Consider the following 11871-nt stretch of genomic DNA (forward strand, 5'->3'; position numbering starts at 1 on the left):
TCAAATTCTTTCTAACAGACAGTAAACAAATCCATGTTTAACCCTCCTCTTGAGGGTCAAAAGATTATCCGACACTTACTCTTCGCATGTCAGCAGAAGGTACATTTCATGGTCCTTTCAATAAAGCCATAAAAATGCTAGGTCACCGCTGAAACAAAAAAGTTTTTCAATTGCTCCGTCAGACCATGTCCTCAGAAAATGTCTAAAATCTGCCCTGTGCCCATTGACCTTTAACCTGTGACCTCCAATTTCGGCACAGTGATGGCTTTTCCTACCATGATGCTATACACCGACTATCACAAGCCTAGGTCGAGCCGTTTCGATTTGTGCCACAATTCTGCATTTCCTCCCTATACCTTAAGTTAAGGAGTGAATGTTCCCCCTTCTTTTACACCTCTTGACCTTTGACCTTTGACTTCCAGCTTCGACATCCCAACTCGTTTTCGGATTACCCCTCACGTCCCGAATATCGTGACCGTACGTCGAGCGGTTAAGATTTGTGCCCAACTGTTGACGGACGGACGGACGCTCGCACGGACGGATAGACGGACGATCATGCGATTCTACAAGCTGCATCTGACTATGTCAGATGAGCTAACAAAAGAATGGGTACATAGTATCACTTAAAATCCTCTAGTTTTGAATTTAGATAAATTTATTCATGGGCGCCGCCATATTGAAATTGCACGTTCCTACCAGTTTTTGATTGGCTAATGTGACTTCTCATTCGGGGATAGATCAGCATGTTCCGATGTACATCGTATCGGAGTGAAATGGGCTATTATTGGCAGCAGTGTGCCAGTGTATTGTGTGAATGTAGCACAAATTCTCCTCTGCACCACACAATTTCACGGAGATGAGCATTTGAACGGCATGTACGTGGAATTGTACAGTAATACGTAGTACACAAATTAAGAGTTTGGTAATAAATAAAAGGCCGATGTTATTGGCACTTATTTAAGTGTGTCCAAACACAAAAATTGATCGAATTTCGCTATAGCCGCACTTATAAGTGTGTCCAAGATGCACATAGCTCCATTGCCCACACTTATTTTAAGTGCGTCCAAAGCTAAAAAAATTCCCTTGCCCAAACTTATTTTAAGTGGTACTTTCTAAATACCGGAATGGAATCAACTGGCACGGCGAGTGGCACTTATAAGTGTGGGCAAGATGCACATAGCTCCATTACCCACATTTATTTTTGCCCTACGGCGAGTCCCACTCCAGCTCCACCTCCGTCCGCCATGATTGTGACCAGTTCCCGCCAAATCGTGAACATGGTGAAATCGTTTTCATGGGTGAAAATTCAGCATTATCCGCACGTAATCAAAATAAGTATGGCCAAGGGGAAAATAATACACCAATAACCCTCACCAAAATATAAAAAGATTATATGGGACAGAATTATTCGGTCTACCCTAACCCTAACCCTAACACTAACCCTAACACTAACTATAAACCGACTCGGCTTTCTTATATGTACGCGTGTCATAGTACAAAAATTAATCTATGGTGTATAACGACATACGCAACGCATGCGCATTGCATGATCAAAATAACTGTGGACAAGGGAAAAATTCAGCATTATCCGCACGTAATCAAAATAAGTGTGGCCAAGGGAAAAATTCAGCACTGGCCACACTTATAAGTGTGGCCAAGGGAAAAATTCAGCATTATCTGCACGTAATCAAAATAAGTGTGGCCAAGGAAAAAATTCAGCACTGGCCACACTTATAAGTGCGAATAGTCACTTCCTAAATAAAATGTGATTATTTATGGCCTGATTCCTGTGGTCAAAGCCTATGATATCAATGATGTATGTGATATCGTATGGCCTTGAGAATGACACACACTGACGCAATATGGCAAACATGACACACTGTCACACACTAACAACACTCAACAGTAAAACAGTATCAGTAACCCAACACAAGAGAAAAGACAATACCGTAAACCCTACTCCTGCCAGTCCTGTGTCGCCTGTTGGGGTAAATTCATTATTTATCCTTATACTTATAGTTGAGTTGCAATTCAAATCTAATCACCAAGTCAAGTGCTGTACTGGAGCTATGTAGACTGTAGAGTGTATGACCTACCTCGGTACCTGTACTGCAGTACTCTTTACACTCACTTGTTGTAGGTCTACAGCTGTTTTACCTTTTAAGTTTTATCATTTATGGTTTTATCATTGCGTAGATCAGATTGCTTCAGCTGTACACAACTCACAAGTTTAAAAACTTGCAGTAAGTTTACTACTACAGTACTAGCAGACAACTAGATACAATAATGTAACACAAACACAGGAACCTGCAGCAAAGATCCAAAGAAATCAACAACAGTGCCGTGGCGCCATCTCTGTGTATGTGGGAAGTCCGACGCCGACGATTTTGCTGAATTCTGCGCACCAACAATATTTTTTTAATATACTTGCCTTTGTCACTTAAAATAATACAATTTACAATGCTCTCTATTCTTGAGCCAAATAAGTAATCAAACATAAGATATATTGTTTCTTAAACAGCTAAAACGATTAGATTATAAAAGACTGCAAAATGCGATGATGATATTGTCCACGGATAGATGGCGATAAAAATAATGTGTACCCGCTCGTGATTGGCCAAGCTTGATTTTGTGTACACGCGAAAGCCGATGTCAACATTCGCCCAACGTGTCATTGACTTTGGTAGTAGATTTCGTATTTATTTAGCATTCCATTATATTTTATTGAAACGCTTCAAGTGCGTGTGACTAGTACTACCCTACCTCCTACCCTACTCCACTACTCCATTAACCCTTACCTACTCCACTAACGAGTCTAGGGAGTCCGAGTCGCCTACGGCAACGCCTACTCCCTAACCCTAACGCCTAACCATATCACATTATCATCAGATAGTTACCAGGGTACGTTCCGGCATAGCTCTAGTACTATAGCCCGCGTTCATTAACTGCCGCAGGGCTATAGAACATTTTCAGCTAGATTTCGTAACTGCAACCTGTTACCACCTGTCCCCACGAAAAATGGATCGCAAAACGCAAAATTATCGGGCTTTTTAACACTTTACCACTTATTTATCAACATGGACATTTCACCTATCTTTTTGAACACTTTACACAACTTTACACCATGTATTTATCCTTTTATTCCACAAAGTAAGCACTACTGGCATTTCATTTCGAAACTAAGTGGTGTGCGCACGTGTGACGTTACCGCATATGTACGCAAAACACATGGCAGCTATGGCCAATACTGGTGACGTCACGCAGGCGCTCGCCACTTCGTTTCAAAATGAAATGCCAGTAGTGCTTACTTTGTAGAATAAAAGGATAAATACATGGTGTAAAGTTGTGTAAAGTGTTCAAAAAGATAGGTGAGATGTCCATGTAGATAAATAAGTGTTAAACAGCTCGATGATTTTGCGTTTTGCGATCCATTTTTTGTGTGGACAGGTGGTGAGAGGTTGCAGTTACGAAATCAAGCTGAAAATGTTCTATAGCCCTGCGGAAGTTAATGAACGCGGGCTATAGTATTAGAGCTAGTTCCGGCAGTACCCTGGGGCCTGGGGGACATAGACCTTATGAGCACTACTACTAGTACTAATACTGTACTAGTACTACTAGTAGTAGTGCTAGCTGTCCTTCCTGCTTTGCAGTAGCTCTAGTAACTAATATAGCCCGCGTACGGTTGCCGCAGCTATTAGAGCTAGCTTTGCAGCAGAGGGGGGCCTAAATTTCAGCTTGTATCAGTTATACGATTTTTTGAATTTTAGTTTGTGCTTGTAATGTTCTTGACTATTGTGTACACCAAAAATTGTATGCAAAATTTGATGTAAACAACATACTAATTATTAACTAAACATAATTTGGATGGACACCACGTTTATTTACTATTAGTATTACAGTAAAACTCACATAAGTTGACACTTTTGGGACCAGCATATTTGTGCCAACTTACGAAAATGACGACATACGCGTAAGTCGTCATTTTGTCCACTTATAAGTTATAAGTAGGGCTCCCCTCCCAGGCGCCCGTCACCCCTACGCAGTCATAAACATACTCCACACACGGCGTAGGTTTGCGGCACATCAAGAGCAGATAATACACAAGAGTGCGGCACCCGATTCCCGCATTTGTAACCGATTTTTCTCATCAAAATTTGCCACCAATAAAGAAGGAAGTGTATACGTTCCTCAGGCTTATTATGACCACTAATCACTCACCTTCATGAACTGATATTTGTTAACTATATTTGCTAGCGTATTGCTCTGTAAATCGTATTCTTGCACGAGCTGAATTCGATAAATTTACCGAAAAAATGGCGACTTGTTGGACGTGTTTAGACAATATTAGAAGCTATCGCTGCGCCAATATTTAGCAACGGACGGTTTCCAAATCATGCGTGCCCCGATAGGGGTTTAACGTACTTGATTACCTGCGCGCGCGTAATGTGATACTTACTGCAAACTACTACAGAGAATATTGCTATTATTATTATTACTTATGTAAGATAGTGCTAAGAATAAAATATTATATTGTATAAAATATAATATTATTATATTGCTATTATTATTATTACTTATGTAAGATAGTGCTAAGAATAAAATATTATATTGTATAAAATATAATATTATATTGCTATTATTATTATTACTTATGTAAGACAGTGCTAAGAATAAAATCACGTTCAAAACTAAAATGTTTTTTTTTAATAAGTACTAAGTAGCTGTGTCTGGTATGTGTTACGAGACGTTGTGTGTATGGGGGGAGGCATAGCAACCGTTGTTAGGTGGCCACAAACACGATCACCACACGTACACATTGCCGTGCGCTTGGCTGCGGTTCCTCACGAGATCAAAATTCGAAATTTAGATTCTCTCAACCCTATCGGGGCACGCATGATTTGGAAACTGTCCGTTGCTAAATATTGGCGCAGCGATAGCTTCTAATTCTGTCTAAATACCTCGCAACAAGTCGCCATTTTTTCGGTAAATTTATCGAATTCAGGTCGTGCAAGATTACGATTTACAGCAATACGCTAGCAAATATATGTTAACAAATATCAGTGCCATGAAGGTGAGTGATTAGTGGTCATAATAAGCTGAGGAACGTATACACTTCCTTCTTTATTGGTGGCAAATTTTGATGAGAAAAATCGGTTAAAAATGCCGAACTCGTGCCGCACTCTTGTGTATTATCTGCTCTTGGGCACATACATAGCAGACATGAAACAATTGGGTCTGTACATCGATCGACACCACTGGTGGCCATAATGCACGTTCAGCGTACGTAATAGCAGCAAACGCGGCACACGCTGGCTATCTGTAACACCCGCTGTTGATTACACGTTTGGACATTGCAGGACATTTGCGGTGCACGCCTGCCAAATTTTCATGGAACACTTGCTGAAAAAATACGGTAATTCCGCAATGCTGTGCTCTGGAGCGAACTAGTTAGCATAGCAGAATTTTCAGGGAGTCACGTGGACTCCTGCATTATTATGTCAAATCAAGGAGTCCGGCAGTAAATCATGGAGCATTTGACTCCGGGCTCGCGTTAACTTCGCACCCTGCATTGGGCTGCATACACTGGGGAATCTGGGGGATGTGCGAGCTGAAAAATGCGAGCTGCGACAGCCCCTTGAGCGTACAGTGCGCGCGCGCTCCATTGGCATTTCTGATGACGACTTACAGATGGGAAATTACTGTTATTTGTATTACATGGGACCTGTCTGAGGGCGTCAACTTGTACATAATGACGACTTAGGAGGGGCTATTCCAATGGATTTAATACGAGAGAAAATCAGGACTTTGACTTCCATGACGACTTATGCGAATTTACGAGTTAGACGGTGACGACTTATGCGAATTTTACTGTATAACTAATTTTTTGTCTTATTACCTGTATACAGAATGAAATAAATCCGAGTCAAATTGGAATAACAAGTAAAATCATACTATTGTACCACCATTCGCAGTAGAACTAGATATAGCGAGATCTACATAGTGACTTATTCAATCAAGATTATACTATCAAAACTTGAAAATTCCAACGTAAAAAACTGTCCTAAAGTTTAGCTGTATGGGAACATATCTCTAGTTATGTGTAGATTATACATGAAATTATATAGTCACGGGTATATTTTGTTGCAGGACAAATGCTGCGAAGATGCTGTACTTGCTAGGTGCTGTGACAGGACTATTCTTTCTGCTCCCTATATGTGTTGTGCTCATTCTTAGGATATATTTATGGTTTATTGGACGGGCCAAACTGCATGGAATTCATGACAGTGAGTGTTTGACAAAATAGACATAGATTATACATGGACTTTTTTATGGAGAGAACTGTATCACTTCCGATAAATCAAAGTTTTCATAGATGCTTTTGCCTTCTATCATTTCAGGGGCGGATTCAGACCGTATTTGCCGTATTGGAAAATACGGTCTAGATTTCAAAGTGCCCTCCGAAATTTTGCGCTAAAAAATACAGAAAACAATTTGATGGAATTTGGCAATATTCTTTATTTGTTTTCTTTTTCTTTTGATTCATTGACAGGACTTTAAAGGAAATCAAAATTTTACATGGTAACAAAACTAGCTTTGATATCTGAAAAAGAAGGGAAGTGCTTCAATCATTCTGCATTAATTGCTGGTATGCAAAGCGCAGGCAAAACAAAGCAGAAATAAAATTCCATAATTATGGTTTTTAGCTATTGCTGCTTGACTAAATGTGTGCTCAAATGGTGCTAATTTTTGTGCCCAGGGACCCTTGAAATTTTGACATTTCTTGGGGGAGGCCCCCCAGACCCCCCGCCATGTGCTTCCGCGCCTAACGGCACCCACTGTGGGGTGGTGAGCCCTTAAAATCTGGAAAAATACTGTCTAGCTTCAGCCCTGGATCCGCCCCTGCATTTAAATATAAATGAATCTAAATCTATTTTATATGGTAACCACAGATTTGTTATAGTTATCTCGATCGATACATTCAATGTTTTTAAAACTGCTGTAATTTTCTGTCATATATTGCATGATATTTCAGATAACAGTAGGGAAGGGAAGGCTGTAGTGGTGGGCTTTTTCCATCCCTACTGTAATGCAGGTGGAGGAGGGGAAAGAGTTCTCTGGTGTGCCATTAGAGCTCTACAGCTCAGGTATGCATAGCAGTCCGTTCTCCCAACATCAGATTATTAGTATATATTTTCACATCAATTTAACATTGAAAAAACTAGGCATATATATACATTGTAAAAAAAAATCTGATTTCGACTTAAAATCAGGTGACTGCAAAATTTCTTTATACAATCCTGGTTTGTTCAAACTGAAACTTAATATACTGAAAGTAGTATTGAATATGTGTTTGCAAGTAATTGAAATCAGGCATAGCATGGGGAAGTCTTCCATGTATTTAATAATCAAACCACATATTCAGTTTCATAATAAAATTAGTACATTCAAATGACGAGTTGCTAAGAATAGCGAAGGTATATGAATTCACAAATTATTTTAAGGATCTTCCTACCAATAGTACCATGTGCCAAATTCTTTATTAGAGTGCTCATGTGTGAGTTACCATGTGTCATTGCAAATCATCAAGTAATGGAGGCATACGAATTTACAATTACAACCTGCTATGCCAAATTTTTGTTAGAGTGATCATCATGTGTCATTACTAATCAGCAAATTCATCCTGTGATTAATAATTGTAAATGGTAGAGTGTAATCGCCTGTGATTAGTTGCAGATATAAAATCTGAACTGTAATGTGTTTGCAGGTATAAGCATGTGCACTGTGTCGTGTATACGGGTGACACTGGTGCAACTGCGACGAGCATAGTACAGAAGGCAAAAGACTGCTTTGGCATCACTTTGCCGTGCACCGTGGAATTTGTGTTCCTAACCAGAAGACCCTGGGTAGAGGCTTCCAAATGGCCCCGTTTCACACTTCTAGGTAATATTGCATGGTGCTATATAAAGACACATGTACGTCTAACTGTAACAAAGGTCAATAATTCTTTCAACTTTTCTGTAATATATTTAACTTATGTACACGTGTGTTTATCCTAGAGTTTGTGTGCATGTACGTCCCATAATAATAATGCAATGACTTCTTGGTAGTTGAGACAACACACTACCATTCTACAGTATTGGTAATATCATATTGCTACAGTATTGGTAATATCATATCAGAAGTAGATAATATGGAAGGAGTGTGACTTCAATAAACAAGGGAAATTCGTTATTTACTATCCTTAGAATACCTACGATTTACTATGCGTAACTCAACCAACTTGACCTCAAATCGTATACAGTACATTCGCCTAGCATCGTGCGAAATCGTTTCCTTGTATACACCCGCAATCCGGAGATACAGACTAAAACGTACGACGCGATTCTCCATTCTGTTGCCAGCAAACCGAATGTATAACCCGCCTAACTTGAAACAAAAGGCAGCTACTAACAACTCTTGCGCACTCTTGTGCCCTCGGCGATGCGGTGTGGCTTGCTGGGAGATTGGAGCTGGAGCTGATGCTGATTGCGGTGGGCGTGCGTGCGTGGGGGGCATACCAGCTGTAAATAGGTCAAAGATTAGCTCGCCGAGTGTTGCGTCGATGTCCAATCTCCCAGCGAGCCACACCGCATCGCCGAGGGCACAAGAGTGTGCAAGAGTCGTTAGTAGCTGCCTTTTGTTTCAAGTTAGGCGGGTTATACATTCGGTTTGCTGGCAACAGAATGAAGAATCGTGTCGTACGTTTTAGTCTGTATCTCCGGATTGCGGGTGTATACGAGGAAACGATTTCGCATGATGCTAGGCGAATGTACTGTGATTTGAGCTCAAGTTGGTTGAGTTACGCGTAGTAAATCGTAGGTATTCTAAGGCTAGTAAATGACGAATTTCCCTTGTTTATTGAGGTCACACTCCTTCCCTATTATCTACTTCTGATCATATGCAGTACCAGTAATATCACATTGCTGCAGTACCAGTAATATCACATTGCTACAGTATCAGTGGTATCACAGTGCAATAGTAGTTGCATCACCAGTTTTGTAGGGTATGCTGAATGCACATTCCATAATAATATGCTAGTTACAGGTTAGCTCTTGGTAATTGAGATGCTACAGGAGAACGGTCAGAGAACGTGAACAGTCTACTGTAGGTCAGAGCATATGCATGAACATCCTTAGTTTAAAATATCAGCTCATCACCAGCATACTCATTGTCTCTGCTGCAGGTCAGAGTGTTGGCTCGATGTGGCTGGCATGGGAAGCCATGACGAAGCTAACGCCTGATATCTACATTGACACGATGGGTTACGCCTTCACCCTGCCCATGTTCCGGTACCTCGGTGGCAGCAGGGTCGCGTGCTACGTCCACTACCCAACAATCAGCACTGACATGCTAGCACGTGTCGCTGACCGCCGCCCCGCTCACAACAACGCAAGCTTCATCACCGACAGTGGCGCTCTCAGCCACGCGAAGCTCGCCTATTATCACGTGTTTGCGTGGCTGTATGGCGTCGTAGGGCGACAGAGCGATTGTGTGATGTGTAACTCCAGCTGGACTGGTGGCCACATCCGTCAGCTGTGGGGCGTCAAGGACCGCATGCACGTCGTGTTTCCGCCATGCAGCACCGCTGAGTTCAGCGAGCGTCCCCTGGTGGCCGATGACGACGATGCACCGCGCACGATTATATCAGTCGCGCAGTTTCGTCCTGAAAAGGATCATCCGCTGCAGATTCGAAGCTTTGCGAGGTTCGTCGGCGGTGTTGGGAAACAGGAGCAGGATCGGTACCGCCTGGTGCTGGTGGGAAGCTGTAGAAATGCTGAGGATGAGGCGCGGGTGGAGCAGCTGAGACAGCTGTGCACGGAGCATCGCGTCGATGACCTCGTCGACTTCAAAATAAACATCCCATATGTAGAGCTGAAGCGTGAGCTAGGCAGTGCCACCATCGGCCTGCACACTATGTGGAACGAACACTTTGGTATTGGTAGGTATGGCTGGGGTGCATGCTCACCTCTGCAGCATGCTTAGAAACGTTCTTTTATTGCTAAGGATATTTGTTGGACATTACTACAAAAATTCTCCAATGAATTTTCATTCGAGATTTTTTAGCATGAAATACAAAATTATTCCGATTGCTAATATCGAACGGAACCAACAAATAACTATCAATATTCAGTTTTTAAACATTGTGACAAGCATTCCCCCCGACTCCCTAGATAGATCTGCGCCCATCATGCTTGCTATATAACTAGATATTCCTCTTCTTCTATTGACATTAAACATGAAAGTTACTTGTCAAATCCTGCATGCAAAGTGATATGTACATGTTGGTTATTGCAACCGGACAAAAATGTAAGTAAATTCTGAGTGTGGATGCCTTAATAAACCAAGTTTATAGACAGAAATCTTGGTCAGGGCCTCACAAGTTTTAACTATAACAACAAAGGTTTGCAGTTGATTTTTGTCTGTCAAATTGTCATTCCCCGTTTTGGTGATTTCTAGGGGTGGTAGAGTACATGGCGGCAGGCACCATCGTACTAGCACATGACTCTGGCGGTCCCAAACTAGATATTGTAGTGGAGCATGATGGGAAACGCACGGGATTCCTTGCTGACTCCGAAGCCTCATTTGCGGATGCCATGAAGACAATCTTCGCTCTCAGCCCAGGGGAGAGATTTGCAGTGCGGGAAAATGCACGCAGGTCCTCTATGCGATTCTCTGAGGACGTGTTTGAGGTCGACTTTATGGGAATTATGGTTCCAATAGTTGAAGGAGTCCACGGACGATTGCATGCTCATGACCAGTGATATATAGCTCAGCTCTCAATTGTACTTTAAATCGTGAATGCATACAGAATTAGGATGTTATGTTTTACAAAGTTTATCAATGTACTGAAGTGTAATGTGTATGCTGATTTTCCACATTTCCACATAAGGATGCAAAAGATATATTGTAATTGTTTTGTTCCTACAGAAAACAACATTTCCTTTCATGCATGCCTTATTCATTCATAAGTTGCATTCATTCATGCATGCATGCATGTGGTGAATTAACTGTAATAACATGCACATTTCATTATTTCTTTTGTTTAATATAATAAAACAAAAGTACTAGAAATAACTGTTTTCTTGTTTTGGGGGTTTTTTGTAACATATATTTCATAATATACAATATTGACCCTTTCTTGTACAGAATTATTCATTTTACTCACTTTCAACTGAGTTCGCATGCATTGTATATATACCTACTTCTTCAATTTCTTGATCTTACATCCCACCATAAACGTCATCTGTTCACTAGTTGGGAATCCCTTGCAAAGTCTCATTATAATAAATTTATCGCAGAATGGCTAATGGTAATGCTCTGTTTGGCCTTCACATAGTTGCCAACCCTCTAGATTTTGGGCTTCATCTCCAGGTCACCAAATTAGAGCCGAGAATCTCTAGATTTTCACCAGTCTTCTCACGAATTTATCAGAACCACCTCAACTGAATAATGTCAGTCTTTTCCTCATAGAATACGTAAGCGATTCTCTCATTGTCCTAAAAACATTTTTTATTATAAACATTTCGTCAACTCGTTCAAATTCAATGTTCATTCCGTGCACGGACATTCCCGTTTTACACATATACACATTGTTTTTTTAACCCTTTCAATACCCTATCGATGGATATCCTGTATATAGGATGGTTAGTGTTTTTAATTTTATATGTTTTTTTGCTTTTTTATGAAGTCTCTCAGCCTCAGGCTCAAGTGAAAAAAAATCTCCAGATGTTGGAAGTCCGAGGGTTGGCAGCACTGCTTTCATTGCTGCTTTAATTCTATATTCGTATGATGTTCATAAAAAAGATTAATTAAGCCACCAAGTAAAATTTG

General features: G+C 40.9%; 2 protein-coding genes across 2 annotated transcripts in view; one reads left to right on the top strand and one right to left on the bottom strand.

The window, feature by feature from the left end:
* LOC106815582 (copper-transporting ATPase 1-like) overlaps positions 1-2343 on the bottom strand; it is a 46176-nt gene extending 43833 nt beyond the window's left edge. Inside the window, 1 exon segment of the mRNA XM_014820060.1 lies at positions 2097-2343. The gene's annotated coding sequence lies outside the window, so the exon portion shown is untranslated.
* A 266-nt stretch (positions 2344-2609) lies between these two features.
* Positions 2610-11115, top strand: LOC106815880 (GDP-Man:Man(3)GlcNAc(2)-PP-Dol alpha-1,2-mannosyltransferase-like). The gene is made up of 6 exons (XM_014820407.1): positions 2610-2683; positions 6148-6284; positions 7034-7145; positions 7766-7941; positions 9224-9979; positions 10498-11115. The coding sequence occupies exons 2-6, from the start codon at positions 6164-6166 to the stop codon at positions 10800-10802; spliced, it is 1470 nt and encodes a 489-aa protein (XP_014675893.1). The 5' UTR covers positions 2610-2683; positions 6148-6163; the 3' UTR covers positions 10803-11115.
* Positions 11116-11871: the final 756 nt, after the last annotated feature.

The sequence above is a fragment of the Priapulus caudatus genome, unplaced genomic scaffold (genome assembly GCF_000485595.1).
Source record: "Priapulus caudatus unplaced genomic scaffold, Priapulus_caudatus-5.0.1 Scaffold29, whole genome shotgun sequence".
NCBI classification, from domain to species: Eukaryota; Metazoa; Priapulida; class Priapulimorpha; order Priapulimorphida; family Priapulidae; genus Priapulus; species Priapulus caudatus.